Raw genomic sequence first — 19742 nt, forward strand, 5'->3', positions numbered from 1 at the left:
CTTAACAAAAAGGAATGCAGATTGATCCTTTTGATTAGCTGGGGGAAGAAGCACACCTAGAGGGCCGGAATTTGATCTCTAGACCACCCCCCAAGTCATGTCAATCAATGGAGCTGAATGATGCTAACCAATTAGGTTAGATCAATGGAAGGTGACCCACCTCTACCAAAAAGAGGATAAAAAGACAGGGGCTTGCTCTCTCTCTTCTTCCCTGGATTCTCTTTTATTCCCCGCCCCCGCCCCCCCTCAACATCTTGGCTCAATATGCTGGGTATGTCATTGTTTAGGCCTGTAAGCCTTGTGACTAGTGGGGAAGTCAGGGAGACATGCAGTCAATACTTTAATAATGTGTGATATTAATTAATAATAAATGCTTACTGCCCAAACTGCTGCAATAGCCATTAATACATAATTTAGTAATATTTTAGAAAACCCAGCCTAGGCCCCCAGTAATTTAAATAACACAATTGGCTTCTCTCCCTACCCCAGCACTAGCCTATGGGGAGGCTTCCTGGTCCCAGGAGCTCTGCCTCAGAACAAAGGTGCCGTCCCCTCAGCTCAGGGTGCCCCTTCCTCTCCTTTCCCATTCCCGGTCACTAGCCCCTCTCTCCTCCAACCATCCTGCATCGAGGGCCTGTTTCCAGGCTGTTATCTGCTAATAGAACGTACCTGCCCTATGGGCAAGGACTGTTTGTCACTTTGGGCTTTCCATCTGATCTCTTCACATAATGAGGGCTTGTGAAGGCTTGCTTGTCAAATGAAAAGGAACAGGGCAGAGGAGCCGCCCCAAAAGCCAAGGGGCCTGGCTGGCTTCTCCTGCCCTGGCCTCCCTCCATGCGGCTGCTTGTTCTCAGAGGAGAATCCAGAGCAGTCCATGCCATGCCACTCCTGCCCATTGTGCCAGGGCTGAGGGCAGGGCTTCTCCCTGGCCAGGGAGAGAACTCTAGGGCAGTACTCGGGGGCTTTTTCTTTGTTCGGTCATTTTTTCAGTCACATTTGATTCTTTGGGATTTTTCTAAGGAAAGATACTAGAGAGGTTTGCCATGTCCTTCTCCAGCTCATTTTACAGATGAGGAAACTGAGGCAAATAAGGTTAAGTGACTTGCCCAGGGTCACACAGCTAACAAGTGTCACAGGCCAAATTTGAGGATTTGAACTCAGAGAGATGACTCCAGGCCTGGTGCTCACCAGCCACCTAGTTGGGCACTGGACATTAAAGAGTTAGATCCATCCTTACCAGCCTGGGGCTCAGGTTAGCAAATCAGTCAGTAGTTGGCTTCCAGCTGATTGAAGCCATTACCTCCCGAGTCCCAGGGTATGAAGCATGTAGAGTTTACATCTGCTCAGAACCTCCAGGACGGACGAGGTTCTGTCATTGTACAGGATGTATCGAGGGCCTCACTAATGAAGAGACTTTGTGTAGTGTGAGAAGCCAAAGAAATGACGGCTAGTGGTGTCCCCTTCTCTCCCCATCCCCTGGCCCACTGCAAGCTTGCCAAGGTCAGAGAAAGCAGCTGCTCCACTCTCATTCCAAGGCTCAGTTCCCAGAACTCTCTTCTCTCCCAGGCTTACCCCACTTCCCTCCCAGTGGGATGCACTCATTTTTGTCTCTCCTATCTCCCTTACCTGGCAGTGATACCTGCTAATTGGCACGGCTTTCCCCTGTGGGACAGATTTGGTATTATATGGAAGAGAGAGAAAGTTTCTCATTCAGGTGATTTATTTGAATTTATTTCAAATTAATTTAATTTTAGTTTAGTTTATTGAATGATTGACAGATACACCCTGTGGGCACAGTTGTCAAAGGTCACTACAACATGCGTGTGCATGGCATGGCCACCTCTCTGGGCTCCATCTAGGGTCCAGGAAGTGAAGCCACATGTAGAACTGTGTCCAAAAGGTTGGCCATGTGCAGACAAATGGTCTGACCACTGGATGGCCCACAGGTGCCCTTTATACTAACCCATCAGGAGGTTTTACGGGGAGGTGGCCACTCCAGTCTGGATAAACACATCTCCCACCCCCTCTGAGCACACCTGTCATGAGTGGGGGAGATAAGGGTAGAGACAGGGTAGAATTCCTTTGGCCAGGTGAATACCTGGGCCATTTCTGTCTGCATGTCCTTCCTCCTCTGGGCGAGAGATGGTGATCTGATTGGATCATAGTACCCCTTGGGTCCTGGCACAGAGAAGGAGCATGGGCGCTGAGAGTCTAGCTAGTGATCGGCCCAGCGGGGAGTATGGGCATAAGACCCAGATCGGGCCAGGCTGGTACAGAGGGGAGTAGGCAAAGAGGGATGCCCTCTGTCCTTGGTACTGATCCAGGTCCCTCGAGCTCTTCCCTTACCAGGACTCTGGCAGCCTCCAGCCCTCCTTAAGTACCCTGTGGTGCCATCTTGGAAGCGAGGGCCAAGGAGCTGACCCTCCTGAGCCCCTTTGCTCTTTGACTCATTCAGGTCAATGATCACTGAGCGCTCTCTGTCTGCATCGTTCTATGCTGGTGCTGGGAGAGCCATCTCTGTCCTTAGGGATTCCGGGAAAATCGGACATGGTCTAGACAAGAGGCAGAATGTAATAAGGGCCCAAAGAGAGGTTACAGATAAAGTGCTCTGGGCAACCCAAGCATGGAGAGAACATTTCTGGTCAGAAGGGAAGGCTTCATGGAGTAGGCAGCATTTGAATCACAGGATCATCTTAAAGAATGGGTCAGCTCTCCAGCCAAAGATGAGTGGGAATCCTAGGAAATAGTGTGTACAAAGGCAGGGAAGCACGGAACTTATTTGAGGGATGAATGACAGATGGTGGGAGACAGGGCTGGAGAAGAAGCTTGAATGCCAACCTTGGGAGTACAGACTTTACTCTGTAGGTAATAGGGAGTCATTGAAAGTTTGGGGGTGAGGTGATGATGCAGTCAGAGCTATGTTTAAGGAAGGCATCTCTTTCACTGTGTATCAGAGGAGGAGAGATGAAAGATCTAACGGGATTGAAGGGCCAGTTAGGAAGCTGCTGGGATAATCCAGGGAATGTGGGACCAGGGTTGGTACAGAGTTAGGCTCAGAGTTAAGCTATAACTTTCCATCCTCAGAGACTCATCAGGCAAAGATAAAAGTCTGGCCTGCCATGCTCTCTTCTTTTACCCTTGTGTCATGTGTGGAGGGGGCCTTACTTCTAACTGACTCAAGCCCCTCCACCCATCCCCTCTCCTCCAATAGACTGCCCCCCTCATCCCCACTTCTTCACTTATTTTCAACTTCTCCCCATCTACCGGCTGCACACACGCCCGTGTCTCCTTCATCCCGAAAAAACACTCACTCAGTCCTTCATCCTTGCTAACCATCATCCTGTGCATCTTCGGCCCTTTGTAGCTAAGCTCCTGTCTAGAGCAGGTGCCTCCGCTCCCTTCTTAGTCCTTTCCAATCCAGCTTCTGACCTTATCATTCTACCGAAGCCACTCCCTCCAAACTTACATTTCACAGCTGCCAAACCCAGGTGCCTCTTCTCAGTCCTCATTCTCCCTGACCTCTCTGCAGGCTCTGACACTGTTGACCCCTCTTCTCCTCCTGGACCCTTTCATCTCTCTAGGTTTCCAGGACTCTGCTCTCTCCTGGTTCTCCTCCTACCTCTCTGACCGTTCCTTCTCTGTCTCCTTTGCTGGATCCTCCCCCAGATCACGCCCTCTGACCACAGGTGTCCCTCAGTTCTCTGTCCTGGCCCCTCTTCTCTTCTCCCTCCAGACCTCTTCACTTGGTGAGCTCATCCGCCCCCATGGATTTAACGCTCACCTCTCTCTGATGATTCTCAAATCTCACCAACCTCTCCGTTGACCTCCAATCTCCTATCTCCAACTTGTCTAGTAGACATCTTAAACTAAGCATGTCCAAAATGGAACTCGTTCTCACTATCTACCTCCCCCCTCCTACCTTCCCCGTTACTGTCGAGGGCAGCACCATCCTCCCAGTCCCCCCCTCCCCGGGGCTCAGAAACCGAGGGGTCATCCTGGACTCCTCACTGCCTCTCAGCCTCCACCTCCAAGCCGTTGCTGAGGTCCATCGACTTCAGCTCGGCAACATCTCTTGCATACGTCCCCTTCCCTTCTCTGCCTCCCAGCCCGCTCTGGTGCAGGCCCTCATCAACTCACCCCTGAGCTGCTGCTGGTGCGTGTATGCTGGCTTCAAGTCTCTCACCACCTCAGTCCACCCTCCACTTAGCCTCCAAAGTGATCTTCCCAAAGCACATATGTTCATGTCATCCCCCCTACTCAGTGAACTGCAGTGGCTCCCTGTGGCTTCCAGGATCAGATACGAGGTGCTGTTTGGCCTTCCTAACCCAGCCCCCTCCTGCCATACCCAAGAGAAATCTCCACCATAACATACCCAGCCTCTGCTTGAAGACCTCTGATAAGGGAAGCCTACGGACATGGCCTGTCCCACTGTTGGATACCTCTGATTCTTAAGCAGCTGGTCTTCTCAGCAAGCCTAAGGCGCCTCTGACATTGCCCCCGGGTCTACCCTCTGGCACCAAACAGGGTCAAGATGCTTGAAAGCAGCCCCTTCTAGCTCAGCAGCATCAGCTCCTGTGACAGTGGCCCAAGGCCCATCACCATTCCGCTTGCCCACTTGGACATACTCAAGCTCAGCAGCATCCCCTTAAAGTGCGGCTCCCAGAACTGGCCCCAGTTGGGGCCTGGCAGGGGCTACCACAGAGGGACATCACCTCTTGGGACTGGGGTCTTTCCTAAGGTAGCATTGACCCACCCTAGCTTTTTGGGCTGCCATGTCACACTTGTCCCTCCTATTACGCTTTGTGCTTGCGGGTCACTACAATCCTCCATTCTTGTTTCAGACAAGCCTGTGTCTCATAGTTGTCAAGCTGACTTTTTTTTTTTGAGATTTTTTTTTTTTTTTTTTGCAGGGCAATGAGGGTTAAGTGACTTGCCCAGGGTCACATAGCTAGTGTCAAGTGTCTGAGGCTGGATTTGAACTCAGGTCCTCCTGAATTCAGGACCAGTGCTTTATCCACTGTGCCACCTAGCTGCCTCTCAAGCTGACTTTTGAATCTAAGATAAGCCCACATTTTTCCCTATGGAATTTCATCTTCTTAGCGGAGGGTCCCCAGATCACCATGGGTCCATGTATAGATTTCAGGGGCTCTGTGAACTTGGATAAGAAAAAAAATGATGTCCTCACTAACTTCTAGGGGAAGTTTGTTCTTTGCTTCAGTCATTTAAAAACATTATTCCAAGGTGTCTCTAGCCTGTACCCAACTGTCAAAGGGGTCTCTCGTGCCGAAAAAGGCTAAGGACCCTTGTATTAGACTCAGCCTATGCTCTGGCCTGTGGATCCTGTGGATCCTGACTCTGTCATTAAGTACGAGCTTCCCTCCCACCTTTGTGTCCTGGTGAGTGTGCCTTTCTGTGCCTTTGCCCAAGTCACTGATGCCAAACAGAGATCCCTGCGCTCCTTCACCGGAGACCTCCTGCCAAGCTGACCTTGAACAGTGTCGGGCAGCTTGCCTGAAACTCCCTTTCCCTCTTCCCTAGAACAGGCCCATGAGCCCTGTTTACTCTAGGGGCTGCCAGCATCAGCCTTTGGCCATCTTCACCCTGTCTAGGTAGAATGAGGGAACTTGTGCCCGTGCCATGTTTTATTAAGGCTCATCTGGTTTGTACCCCTACGGCCGGGACCCAAGTGCACCAGAGTGAGAGGTAATATCACAGGCATGCAAGTTATGAAAATGAAAAAAGTCACGGTAACTTTGTCCCATAGCTTTGGGGTTAGAGTCCCAAAGGACATGAGCTGTGTCCCTTCAAGGAGGCCCTACCACTTCCTGGGTGTGGTTTGCCTTGGTTTACCTCCCAGACAAGGGTGGGAGAGGGGCTCATCCACCCACCTCTCAATGCAGCCCCCAAGAGAGGGAATGAGTCCGCTGGATGGTGTCACCCCGCCTGCCGAGAGTCCTGATGCTGTCATAGGAATCTCAGTGTCGCCTCTCCCCCTTCCCCCCCTGACTGCCCACCTGTCCTTCCCTGCTGACATTGATTCCTCTCCTGGTTCCTAGTTGCTTTGCTTCACGGCTCCATCTGCATAGAACAGCTTTCCCCTCTGCTGGATAATCAATCAGCAACTTTTCCGTCAGCCTAGGCACAGGATGAGAGAGCTGAGCTGACCCAAGGTCCTTTCTCCTTCAAAGGACACAGCCTGTGTTGGTGGCCGCTGCTTGGGCCTTCAGGGTCTTCCCTCCCAGGTGACCAGGCCTGCCTCTGCCGTTTGGAACAATGGTGGGGCCCATAGAACTTTCCAGAGAGACCCACATTCTAGAAAGAAGAAGAAAGAAAAAAAAGAGGCGATTTTCCCAGAGGCAAGGAGGTTCCCTGTGACCCGTGTATGCCTGAAGCCCAGGCCATCCCCATCATGGTCCTTTCCTGGCAGCCCTCCCTTCTTTACAGTCCCCTGGTTTTAGCTCATGCCGGAACCCTGAAGCCCCTCGGGCTCCCCTGGGCAGCTCCCTGGAGATAGGAAGAGGTGTTGCGGGGGTTAGGGCAGGAAGCTGTGGCCTATTGGGGCTTCTCTCCTCATCACACAGAGTTAGCTCTGGCCTGGGGGATGCATTGTGCCTGAGAGGTTGTCTGGAGACTGGACAAAGCAGGCTCAGGGTGCCATTTCCCCCCCCACCCTTTGAAGCCTCAAGCAAACCCGAGGCTTCTCGGCATGGGGGGACCCGAGAGCCTGCGCCCTGAGCAGGGGGTCCTCCGTTCCCCCCTCTCCTTTTCTCTGGCCTGCCAGCTGCCTCCGTTCTCCTTCCTCAGGCTCTCACAGGGAGTTGGGCCCAGGGCAGCTCTGGGAGGCTGAGCCGAGGTGTAAATTGCACGGCAGGCTGCCTTTTCTGAGGTGAAAATGAAAAGCAGGGAGGCGGTAGGGCCCCTCCGCCCAGCGTGGCAGCTTCTGCAGGCCTCGCCTGCCTCCTCTTTTCCCCTCTCCCTGCTCTGAAGCAACCCCCTCAGCTGTCTGGCTCAGCCTCTCAGCAGCCTCTCTCCTCCCTCCTCACCCACTTCTCCTGTCTCCTTGACCACGCCGTTCCCTTCACTCCCTGTTCTCTCTCTTCCCCATCTTTTCCTCTCCCTTCTGGTCCTCCTGACGCAGCACCTGGTCTGGGGGCCGCCCTGAAAGAGGGTGCATTTTGAGGTTGGGAGTGAGGGGAGGTGTTTAATTTTAACTCGCCATTGCCTGTTTCTTGCCTGGCTTTCCAAGCTGTTTAATTTTAACTTGGCCAGCCTTTTACCCCTGACGAGCAGGGACCCAGTGGCCACTGGGAGCAGGGCTGAGAGGAGATGACAGAAGCTCCCGGGGCAGGATAATAACGACGTGCTGCATTTGTGAGGCAGCCTCCCTGCTGAGGTATCTCAAAGCACTTTGCACATGTCACACAGAGGGTCTGTCGAGGGATGCCCAGGCGCGCACCCCCACGTATATGCATATGTGTGTTTGTACATTTCTTAGTGTGCTGGGTAGATATGGGGGTGTGTATATAGCAGGGTCTATCTATATAATTAAAAATAAATATGCATCACTTCACCCACCGCTGAAATGCCACCACCCTTGGGTAGGATGCAACAGCTGTTTACCAGCTGGATGACTGGGCTGCCCAGGGACTCCAGCCATGGTAGTGATAAGAGATAGGGGAGACAGAGAGGACTGAGTGGGCAGGGCCAGAGGCCCCACCATCTTCCTTTCTCTGGCCTCCTCCTGCTCCAAGATGAGATGGGAGGAAGGCTAATTTGGCATCAGTCACAGCCTGAGGACTTTCTCAAGTTTGGGGTGGCTGGGGGTTGGGGGAGAGTGTGTTCTTGAACCACGGAGCCAGCTGCCTGTGGCTGCCCTCTTCCTCCAGTACACCTCAAAAGAGAGACTTGAGGCACCCTTCTATCTTGGGGCCCCACAGAGCTGGAAAGCTCTGTGGGTGTAGCCCTGACTACTCCCTCCTTTAAGGGCTCTTAAGGCTCCTTCCTGTTAGTGATCAATAATCCCTTTGGCCACTTTGCACCCAGCTCATGCCACCCCGTGTCCCAAGTGGGATCTGTTCCAGGGCCCAGCCAGCAATCCGGAAGGAAGCAAGGACATTGCAACAGAATTGTTGTCAGCAAACACCTGCTTCGAAGGCCCTGTTTGCTGAAGCCCTGGACGGCTGTGTAGGGGTTAGCAGAGATGGGCCCCCGCCTGAGTCCCGCCCTCTGATGGGGTCTGACCACTTCAGTGGGCCCCGTCGGCTACAGCCAGCACTGTAACTCACCCTCTTCATCTTCCCTGCCTGGGACACAGAGCCACATCCTTGCTCCCCCTGAGGCCGAAGGTGCCAGCTTAGAGGCAGCCCCTTCCCTCCCTATTGGCTCCCCTCTCCCGTTGGCTCAGGCAGGAGGTGAAGACCCATCTCTTTTCTTCCTTAACTCTCATCATGTCTCATAGCTTGAATGACTGTCTTTGTGCAGATGATTCCCAGATGTATACACCCAGCCCTCCTTTCTCTCCTGAGCTCCAGTGCTGCATTGCCAGCTAGCGGCCTCTTGGTTACCCTGTAGGCATCTCAAATCAATATGTCCAAACCAGAACTTTTCCTCCTTTCCCTCAAATTCCCCCACTCTCCAAACTTCCAGGTTTGCAACCTTGGCGCCATCCTCAGCTCCCCACCCCCACCTCCCCACATATGCACTACCTCCTACTCCTCAGCATCTCTTGGATCTGAACCCTTCTTTACTCATGCCAACTGCCCCCTGGTACAAGTCTGCACCACTCCCCGCCTGGACTATGGCAATAGCCTCCTGATAAGTCTCCCTGCCCCAAGTCTCTCCCCATTCCAGTCCATCCTCACCTCGCTGTCAGAGTGATCTTCCTGAAGCCCAGGTCTGCCTGCCTGCCTCTCTTCCCCATCCACCCCCACTCAGCTCCAGCGGCTCCCTCCCTGTCACCATCACCTGTAGGATCCGATATACAGCCCTCTGTTTGGGATTTAAAGCTCCTCACAACGTGGCCCCTTCTTGCCTTTCCAGTCTTCTGTCTTATTCCATCCCTCCACACACACTTGCTCTTTCCTGGGGAGTTCCCAGTGCCTTTGCCCTCAGGCTGTGCCCATGTGCCCAGAGTGCTCTCCTTCCTGCCCTCTGCCACTCAGTCCCGGGCTTGCTCCAGGATCCAGTCCAAATTCTGCCTTCACAGTCTCTTGGCCCCAGCGGCAAACGCCTTCCCTCTGAGCTGACCCTCTCCCTATTCCTGAATGTCCCTAGTGATGCCCATGCTGTCTCCTCCATTAGGTGAGCCCCTTGAAAACAAGGACTGTTTTTGCCTTTCCTTGTGTCCCCAAATGCTGAGGTAGCTGGCACATAGTACCTAGTAAGTGCGTAATTAGTGCTTGTTGACTGATTGACTAATAACCCAGAAAGAGGTCTCTATTCTGGTGTGCCCCTGTCCCCACGCCGCAGCACTGCATCCTGGGAAAAGCAGGTAGAGTTGCCCCCTCTCTAAGCCATGGACCCATGGCCCATCACGTTCTTCCTGCCTCATGCCCCCCAGCAGCAGATGCGGCCAGCTTCTCCCTTCATTTGGGGTCCTTGGCTCATCTGCAGAGCATCCCTGCGGATGACTATGGGTCGATGTCCAGGCATCTGGCTTTGACTCTTCCCTCTCATTAGTATAGAGGAGAAGCCCGAGGCCCAGAGAGGTTAAGTGAACTACTCAGGGTCACCAAGGTAGGGTCAGTGACAGGATTCTGACGAGCAGGGCACTGGGGCAGCCCTCTTGCATCCGGGGAGAAGAGAGTGGTTAGGTCTTCAGAGGAAAGGGACCGTAGATGAGGAGCGCATTGTATCTATCCCTTTTTATCCTCACCTTCCTCCTGTCCCCCCGAGGCCGGTCCCCAGGAAGAACAAGCGTCTTGGACATCTTCCCTTCCTCTCCTTTCCCTGAAGTGTAAATTTTGACAGGACCTGGCTTGTGTTTTAATGACTTCAGTTGAGCCGTAAATGAAGTTTTAATTAGTTTGGTTCCACACTCTGACAAGCAGCTCCCTGGGCAGAGTAGGGAGCAGGACCAGGGTGTTGGTGTGGCTCTGGGCAGAAAGGGAAGGCTGCTCCAGGGCCCACTTTGTAAGGTGGGATGGGCTGGAGGTGGGGATGCCCAAGCAGAGCTGGGGGGGGGGGCAGGAGCTCAGAGGCTCCCCGTGAACGATGCCTGAGAGAATCCAAAGGGGAGGGGAGGGAAGAGGGGTTGTGCGGGGGCCTGAAAGGCTTTTCTTTTCTCTCTTCTCTCCATTCCTATGTTCTCCCTGATGGTTTTGAGATGGAAGCCATGGGAAGGATAGAAGATGCGGTTTCCATGGAAACAGAGCTGTCCATAGCCAACAACTTCAGAGCGGAGGCTCTCCCGGGGAGGCAGATGTGCTGAGCAGCGACAGAGCTGCCCCCCACTTGCTGGCGAGGGGGCTGAGGGAGAGCAGGTGGCACAGAGTCACCCCAGGGGAGGTGACCTGATGTGGCCCATCAGTGCTGCCCCGGACCCTGGGGGAGAGCAGAAGGCCAGACAGGCATCCTTCTTGTCCTCAGAGCCCTCTGGAGAGGGGGATGGTCTGGGGGTGGGGGACTGGAGCTTCAGCGTCTAAGGCTGGCCCGAAGCAGCCAGACTACTGCTCAGTGGGCTTTACATGGCCTTTTGAAGGATTAGCACCATCACTCCAGCTCTGTCTCGGGCTCCAACTGTGGGGCAGCCTTGCCCACTGCTGCCCTTTGCACCAGCTGGAGACCCATGGCTGAGCCAGAGATGCTGAGAAGGTCAGTTATTAACTGGACCCCAGGGGGTCAGCCAGGCCTGTTTTCTTTGTCCCCCTCTCTCCCACTGTGGGCTCCTGCTGATGAGGCAAGAGCCAACCTATCATTCGGCTCTCTCCTCCTTCCCCTCATTCTCTGAGTAAGGCTAACATACTCCCCTCTCCAGGGAAGGACAGCAGTGCCCAGGGCCCCTGTCAAGGAGAAGAGGGTGAAGGCTAGTACCCCAGAAAGGGGGTTTCCTTCCCCCCACTCCTGAGTGCCAGGGGCCTGGGCGAGCTCATCTCATTCATAGACTCTTCTTTCTCCCGATTGCTGGTGCGGGTGTGTTAGGGTCAGGGGCTGTGACCTCTGTGCTTCAGCTCCTGGAGTGGGGGGGGGTTAGGAAGCCCCCTCCCAAGGGCCAGGGCAAGAATGACGGGGCTGCAGAGGGCCCTGCGCCCAGCCTCATTACGCCTTATCAAGAAGAGGAAGGAGGCAAATTTTCCCTCCTTTCTCCCTTGCCCCTGACCCCAGGTGAAGAGTGGAGTTGGGGGCCCTTTCCCCTGGGTGATACCTCTCTTGTGGCATCTCAGTGGAAGAAGGGTTCATTTGGAAGCTGGAAGTGAGCGCCGGCCTCTAAAAATAGCCCTGTTGTGAAGGTTGACAGCGGCGAGGCCTGCACAGTAATCTTCTCTGCGATCCAGAGGCTAATTGAACTCCCAGAGCAGGAAGAGGCTTGGCTCGGAGCCCTCGGCCCCAGCCCACCCCCAGCCCAGGGTGGCCTGGCCCAGGCCACTTTGGTGGAATGGGCAGAGGAGGAGCATCTATCCTCCCACAGTCAGGGCTGGAGGAGGGTGTGAGGTGGGCACTTGGGGAGCCTTGGAGATCAGGCTGCCCAGAAACTCAGCCCCCAGCCCCCAAGCGCTGGGGAGGTGCTGCTCTCCCAGCCCGTCTCCCTGGCTCATGAGCTGTTCTCCTGTCGTACAAGGCTCAGCCCTTCAGGGGGCTAGGCAGCCATGGCCCTGATCCCAGGTGTGGGGAGGAGGAGGAGGAGGAGGAGGAGGAGGAGGAGGGAGAGGGACCCATTCGTTTCCTGTCTTGGGCTGTTGGCACCACTTGGGAAGAGGTAGACTAACTAATGTAGACCCATTGAGCCTGCTCCTGGCCTCCCCTCCACAAAGCCACACCTGGTGCCCTGCCTTCTTTCTGAGCCTCTTTCCAGTGTCTCTGTAGAAGGGACCAGACCTTGAAGGCCTATGGCTCACAGGCACTATTCTTGCCAATGCCGAGCAATGCCCAGAGGGGAGCAGAGGCAATGCCAGAAACCAATGAATCTTTGTGAGCTGGTGGTAACCTGCAGGGTGTGGGTGCTGCTAGCCAGAGGTTGCAGAGGTCACCAGCAGTGGGGATCTCCGGCTTCTGGAGCCCCCTGCCTCACCAGACTCCTGATACCTGGAGATATCCTGGGCTGGCCCGTAGAGAGGTGGGGGAAACATTAGGGTGAGGGTGGCTGCCTCTCAGGCCCAGAAAAATCAGTCCTTTTTGGAATTGGTAGAAGTTGGGAGCTGGGAGGAAGTCCTTAATTATACAAAGCGGGAAATCAAGCTCAAGGGTGGGAAGGTACTAGCCTAGGCCGGGCTGGGGAGGAAGCGGCAAAGCCAAGTCTCAGACCCTGGCCCCTCAACTTCTTTCTAGCCCTATATTTTTTTCCTTTTTCTTTTTTTTTCTTTTATCACACACTCAACAAACATCAGTCATTCAATCAACAAGAACCAAAAAAGAGAACAACTAAGTGTTAAATCACAATAGGAACAAAACTTGCCTGCATGTCCAGATCCCCCTCAAAGCTTTGCCTTCGTTCTTTCCAGCCAGTTTTTAAATGTCTTGCTCCTGCTCCTCATTTCTCCTGGTTTTTTGTGTGACTTTTATTACCCACCAACTCTCATTCTACCTTCACGCCCAGATAGAAGGCCCTCCCTCGGCACCAGGAAGCATGGTCCACAAAATAAACCACCCCCGCTGGTTATCTCTGCCAAGGGATGCCTCTTTCTATACCCCTAGGCCATGCCCTCTCCCTGTGCCCTCCTGTGGGCCTGTACTATGGGCACTTCATGCTGCCTTTCTCTTCCTCCCCTTGCCCAAGGAGCGGAAGCTATGTGCCCACCCGAGGCTGGAAATCTACCAGCAGGACCAGATCCACTTTGTGTGCCCACTGGCTCGCCAGGGTGACTTCTACGTGCCTGAGGTGAAGGAGACGGAACGCAAAAGCCGAGCCGCTGCCGAGGCCGATGACACCCAAACCGACATCACAGGTGCCCTGCTGGGGGGGGGGTAAGGGTCCGGGGGAGGGGAACCACTCCTTCCCTGCCTCAGTTAACACTGCGTGGGTCCCCAGCTGTGTGCTGAGCACTCCAGGGGATATGGAGGAAGGAGTAGACGTAGTGTTAGCCCTTGGAGACCTTCTGCTCCAATTGGGAAGACAAGACAGACAGCAGATACACACGCTGAATTCTAAAACACAGTCGGCCATGCACTGACAAATATAGGTGAACACAAGATGCCTACAAGCAGTGTCAAGGTAGGACTGTCGGGGCACCCTCGATGCTCCCCAGGCAAGGCACATTTGAGATGTGTTGGGGCATAACTTGGCAAGGAAAGAAGGTGCAAGGGGTCAGAAGAGAGGTCAGCCGTGCTCCCATTGCGGGGTTCAGCTCAGTTAAGGGAGTCGGTGTTTGACTTACAGATCTGGGAAGGAAGAGGGGGAGATCATGTCCTGGCTCCTGGGGTCCTGGGGTTTGGGAATATGCTCCATCCAGGGTCCACAAGGGCGTCCACCAAGGGGCCAACAGCTGTGAAATATCCATCACGGGCATTTACAGCTTGGAAATTGGCCATGGCTACAAACAAGGTCTAGACTTAAGAAAAGGGTAGAGGGAGGGTATTAATAATGCAGACTAAACTTAAAAAGGTGTCTTGCGTTTTCAGAGAGCCAGTTGTTAAACATTTACCAGCACACGCCAGCCTCTACCCTTAACCACAGCCACTGCCAATGCTCCACAGGGATTTCGGGAAAAGGCTCAATCATGGCTTAGTGGGAAGGGTGGTGGAGGGGGCGGGGCAGAGGCTATTAGCTGACCCAAGGGAGGAGGCTGGAGTCCTTGGTGCAGGCCGGCTGGTGACCTCTTGGCCTGGACAAGATGGGAAATTTGCTTTGGCAATCCCAAGCAGACCCAAGGGGCTGACCCTAAGCAGCTCCTGCCCTGACCCGTGAGAGGTCACATAACTGGAGCTTCGAGAGAGAGAGGAGGAGGAGGAGTGTGGAGAAGACTCGAGCTACTGTCTTAGGGGCAAAAAGTTTCTCTGTCCCCACAATTCTGCCGCCATCATCCTATTTTTGTAGCTTAGTTCCTCAGCTGCCAAGGTCGCTGGGGAAAGTAGGAGAGAGTATGGGTAAGGGGGGGGGTGCAGAGAGGCAGTGACTTGCTCCCCAGGGGACTGTGTCTAACACAATTAGGTTCATCTGCCACTTAATTACCTCCCTGGGGCACAGCCCAGGCCAGCAGTGCCCTCGAACCAGCCTCACATTCCTTGGTGCTCCCACTGTGGGCACAGGACATGGCACAAGGTCAGAGCAGACCTCGGGATGGGAGGGGGCTAAGGAGAGGCTGGGGTGAGTCGTGAGCTTCCAGTCTCACCCACCCTCATCCTTCCTCTCCCAAACATAGCCTGCCAGTGCTCTTGAGGGACTGCCTGGCACCCTGATCCCTCCTTTGCCCTCCCCCTCCAGCTGGCTGCAGCCCCCAGGCTCCCTCAGGGGCAGGGCCTCCCCGGCCTGTCGTCAACCCTCGACGCCCTTTTCTTCCCTTCCCCCATTTCTGTCAGGCCCCCTGGCATGGAGGGCAGATGGGCTTGCCCCTCACCGACAAGGTCCATCCTGCCCACCCCTGGGCGGGATGGAGATTTCCCAACTACCAGGTGCATGCCACTCACATAGCAGCGTGTGGTGGGTGCCTAGCTTGCCTTCAGCTCGGCCTGCCCCTGCCTGTCTCTCCCCATAGCTGGGACGCAGGAGGTGAAAGGGGGTGATTAGCTGGCTCTTCACTGCTATTACATTGATGTATTATTTAGTACCAGGAGAGGAGATGAATATTTGATTGCACATTAAGCTGGCTGCTGGGAGAGAGCCTGGGCATGGGGTCAGGGGTTGAATAGTGACCATCTTATTCCTCCTGTAGCAGCTGGCACTCTGGGAATGTGGATACTGGCCTGGCAGCCCCCCTACCCGCCTGAGAAGGGTAGAGGCTCTCCAGCTTTCCTCCGGGGACTGTGCCACTTAGAGACGCCCTGGTCAGTGTCAGCATAGAGACAGTGGGAAGTTTGGCTTTGTCTGCCCAGGGTCCTGAGGAAACAGGCCCGGGACTCAGAATGGGAAGGGGATACGACCCACGACTTCCAAGTGAACTATTGAGAGCCCCTCGGCATACTGGGGCAGGGCTCAAGGGGCTGGCCATCTGCGACTGAGACACCGTGCCAGGGCAGGTGGCCCCAGGGCAGGGAGAGGCAGCGACTTCACCCTCACTGTCTTCCTCCCCAAACCCCCAGGGGCTCCAGTGTCCAGCCTGAATAGCAGCCCTCGATGAGGGTTGGCTCTCCCTCCTTTCCTGCACCCCTTTTCCCTTAATCCATTCATCTCTATGGAAGTGAGGCCTGAGAACCAGGCCCACCCAGAGCTTCCCCAGCTCAGGAAGTACATGGGGAGGGGAGGCACAGCCCTTGCTTCCTACTTCTTTCTAAGGCATCTCCCCTTTGCCTTTGTGAACGCCCCCGCCCTGGGGACATAGGAAGGAAGGAAGTCGAGGACAACTTGGGTTAGATGTCTGGTGTGGCCAGACAGGGGAAGAGACATCGGGCGTACCCCTCAAGAGGACCGCCCTGGTTGGGGAGGCAGAGCAAAGCCAGGAACCAGGCACAGGGTATACGCAGAAAACAGAGGCTGCAGTGACCCTGCCCGGGGTCACTGACCTCTGCTAAAGGGTCCACCCCCCCAACCTAAACTCCTTCAGGAGCTGGTCCAGGCCGAGCTGACCCTGCGAGAGCTCCAAAAATGCCCTCTTGCTTGCCCGACATCTTCCCAGCCTGGGTGCAGGGCAGGAGCTGGATGGCTGCCAACTTCCCCTGGCACCCAGATCCCAGGAGAGCCCGCGCAGAGGGAGCGGGAGGGAAGGACATGACAGTTTAATAAGACTGGAGCAAACGGCTCCTGCTCCCTCTCTGCCTCCCCCTCCTCCTCCTCCGTCTCTCTCCCAATGCTCGGGCTCCTCTGGTCTGCAGCCGGGAGAGGAGAAGAGAGAGTTCAGTAGCGGCCCCCAGGGGCGCTAATTATTATTTAAAGAGACATGTGTTGCTGCTGATGAGCGGGTGTCCTGCCTCGGGGCTGAGGAAAGATTGTCTTCTGATCTCTGAGCCCCTGGGATGGGAGTGGGGCGCAGGGGGTGACTGGCAGGAGACGGGCTGTGTCCACACGAGGAAGGTGACCGGGCAGCCTCCCGGCCTCTGCCCCTGCTGTGTCTCTAGCCTCTCCGTCCCTTGTGCCGTCTCACTAGGGCACTGCTAGCATTGGGGGTGATTCACTGGGGAAGACATAAGCACAGAGACGCACAGAGCTGCTCCTTGGAGCCAGACAGGGCCCGTTCAGCTCACCTGGGAAGGCATCACCACCACCCACAGGTCTAGCTGGGATCCCAGAGGTGATGGGGCCTCAGCATGGCTACGACTGTCGCTTTATGTGGTCAGTCAGCATATGCCGCTGACTTCTGAGCCCAAGCCTGTAGGATTCCAAAAAGGAATCGGAGGATCCCAAGCCAGGGGCGAACCGTCACCTAATTCTGACCCTCCGTTGGGATGCAGGGGTGCCCCATCCCATTATCCTGCCCCAGGTTTTAGCCAAGTCTACCCTAGCGCTCCAACCGAGACCTACCAAAAATCTAAGACCAGCCCGAAATCCAGAGCATTCACACCCCCAGCAGCGCTTGGGCTCTGGGTTCTGTCACCATCACCATGGAGACGGGAGCCAGAGAAGCATCGTGCTCACGGAATCGGCTAACCTCTCACCTCCCCGGGGCTGCCACACCTGGGCCAGGCCCCAGGCCGGCGTGGAAGTAGAGAGGTAGCTCCCCCATGGGCCTCAGGTCAGTGCTGGGGGGCACTGCTTCCCCCTTCGCCTGCCTGGTTTCCTCTTTCATGGAGTAGCCTTCCCCACGAAAGGGAAAGATGGCCAATTTTAAGAGGACTGGATGTGGGGAGCTCTCCTTCCCACACTTCCCTGCCTCTCCTCCAGCACCATTAACCAGGGCCTCTTAGCCTTCCCTCCCTCGCCCTCTTGTCCTCCTCATCGATCCGACCTGCTGCCTGAATGCCTCTCAGGCCTTGGTGCTTAGTCCTAGGGGGCAGAAAGTGGCTTTTGTAGCCATTAAACTGAGGTCTCCAGGTTGGGGGGAAGGGGAACTCTTAAAGTAACATGGCTCTCCTTGGTCTGGGGAGCCCCCTCTGGGGTTTGAGGATTCGGGGGATACATTGGAGCCGTCAGGCTATTATTAGGGACAGAGGCTGCTGCTAAGGCTCAGAGAGCTCCCCATTAAAGAGAACGTCTTTGGCCATTGACCAGCCATCCCCCTTCCCCCAGGGGACACCTTGGCCTGAAAAGGGCAAGGAGCGCTGGAGCTCTCTTCTGGGTTTTCTTCCAGACAAAGGCCTGGTGGGCCCCTGCCCCCCTTCCTCAGCAGCCAGACTCCAGCTTCTTAAGGGGCCTGTTGATTGCCAGCCCACTCACATCCTTTCTCTCTGCCACCTTTAGCCAGGGGACATCTCTGGTTTGCTCCCTCCCTAGACCCACAGCAAAGGGACAAATGGAGTGGGGGAGAAGGTGGGGACTGCTATGAGGATGCCTTTGTTCTCCCTTCACCCCACACTCCCCAGGGCCAAAGAAAACATTAAAGCTAAGAGTGAGCCAGGTTAATCAGTGAAGAGCTGGGGGGGAGTAGCCAGGGCTTTGTGGAAATGCAGGGAACCATGGCTAACACCAAAGAGGTAGGTAGGCCAACAGAGCTGAGGTCCACTCCCCCTCCTCCTTTTCTTCCTTCCCTCCCTTGATGGCATGGGTGGAGATACACTGGCTGATGGTAGGGCAGAAGGGGCATCTCTCTCTTGTGGGTTTTGCCCAGTGCTGTATGATTCATCCCCTTTCCACCTTGTATGAGATAGGAGAACCTAGGGGATAAGTCCCCTGTGCTCGGGTGGACTGGGTCCTGCTGCCTTTGGGCCGTGCCCCCGCTAAGCAGCCTCTTCCTTTCTCTCCTGCCCCAGGAGCTGACACGCTGAGCGACACCAGTTCCGTTAGTCTGGATGCAGGCCCGGGGAGCCGGGAGAACTCTGCCACCACCTCCATGTCCCCCGGTGTGGCAGGCCGCAGCTGGGACGATGCAGATAACCGGAGTGAGCACAGCTACAGCGAGTCAGGGGCTAGTGGCTCCTCCTTCGAGGAGCTGGATCTGGAGGGGGAAGGAGCCTCGGGAGACCCTCGCTTTAGCCATGAGGCTGAGCCCCCCGGGCCCAAGTGGGCCAAGGAGCCCAGCAGCCCTGAGAAGGATGAAGAGTAGCCGCCCCTTCTGGCCAGGGCCTGCACCTCTCAGCCCCACTCTCCTGGGGCTTAATCAAAGAGGAACTGATCCGATCCATCCTTCCCCTCTCTGACCTGGCCTGGCTGGGCCTGCCCCTTGCCCTTGTCCTCTAGACGCTTGGCTCTCAGGGCTGGGGCCTGACCCTACAGGTGTGTAGAGTGGCTACCTCCTGGCCAGGTTGGGGGTTTGTCTTACTCCCCTGCACCCCCCCCCCCCCCCCGCCGAGCTCTTTGCTCTCTTCTTCCTCCTCACTCCCTGGCCTGTTCTTCCCAGCCAGCCGGAGGGAGCGCAATCTCTTCCCTCCCATTTGCCCCTCCCTCATCAGTCTCTTTTTCAGACTTACATGGGGACTTTTAGGATCCAGAATAAAGCAGATGATTCTCGTTTCACTCAGACTCAAGCTGCAGATTTCTTTACTGGCCCAGAACGGTCACTACCATGCGTGCTCTGCCAGCTCCATTAGGGTCACCAAGCCCCAGGCTGGCCTGTGGGGAGGGGACTCTTGTGGGGTCTGCTAGGAACAAGGGGATGGGTCGGCTGGAATAGTCATCAGGGAGGGGCCTGGGGTCACTTGATATTTTCTTAGGATCATAGATCCAGAGCCGAAAGAGGTTTCAGCAATCGTTTAGTCCAACCTTCTGATTTTACAGAGGAGCAAATTGAGGTTCAGGGGAGGTTCACTGACTTGCCCAAGGTAGTGTCACCTTTGAACCCAAGTCCTCTGACTGGAGTCTCACCGTTGTGCCACACTGCCTTCTTTGTGAAAAGCTGCATATGCTCTCTGTGGCCTGTGAAGGCCCTTCCTGCGCCATTGGTCATTGTAGAGGGAAAGTCCTGGGACACTGGGGTAGGCTGGGGGTGACCCTTGGAGGAGAGTCGGTGTCCGAATGCAAGGCCCACCCCAGGGTACTGGGGACCATGCTCACTCTCCCTTGTCAGGGATATTCTGCCTTCCCAGCCTCTCAATCCCCCCCTCCTTGGCTCAATGACTGGTATCAGGGGCACCCTCCATATAGTGCCCATATGCTTAGGTCTGGGCCGGGGTTGTATATGTGAGCAGGCACTGCCTGAGGGTGTGGAGGGGTAGGACCAGGTTGCCAAGATGCAGGGAGCCAAGCATCCCGTCCCTCCCTGGTTCAAGGGTCTCTGGGACATGGGGCCCTGCTCATGTCTGAACTTCAGCCATGGTGTGAGTGTGTGTGTGTGTGTGTGTGTGTGTGTGTGTGTGTGTGTGAGTATGTGCATGACTGTGTGTATGTGTATGAGTGTGACTGTGTG

At 55.3% G+C, this 19742-nt stretch overlaps 1 protein-coding gene across 4 annotated transcripts in view; it reads left to right on the top strand.

The window, feature by feature from the left end:
• The window catches only part of TEX264 (testis expressed 264, ER-phagy receptor), a 42283-nt gene extending 23430 nt beyond the window's left edge, over window positions 1–18853 (top strand). For all 4 annotated transcript variants that reach the window (XM_043978638.1, XM_043978636.1, XM_043978635.1 and 1 more), the window contains 2 exons: window positions 12932–13100; window positions 18151–18853. In XM_043978638.1, the coding sequence (XP_043834573.1) occupies window positions 12932–13100; window positions 18151–18443 (462 nt within the window). In that variant the 3' untranslated portion in view covers window positions 18444–18853. The remainder of the gene's footprint in view (window positions 1–12931; window positions 13101–18150) is intronic.
• Window positions 18854–19742: the final 889 nt, after the last annotated feature.

Source organism: Dromiciops gliroides, chromosome 1, assembly GCF_019393635.1.
Source record: "Dromiciops gliroides isolate mDroGli1 chromosome 1, mDroGli1.pri, whole genome shotgun sequence".
NCBI lineage: Eukaryota > Metazoa > Chordata > Mammalia > Microbiotheria > Microbiotheriidae > Dromiciops > Dromiciops gliroides.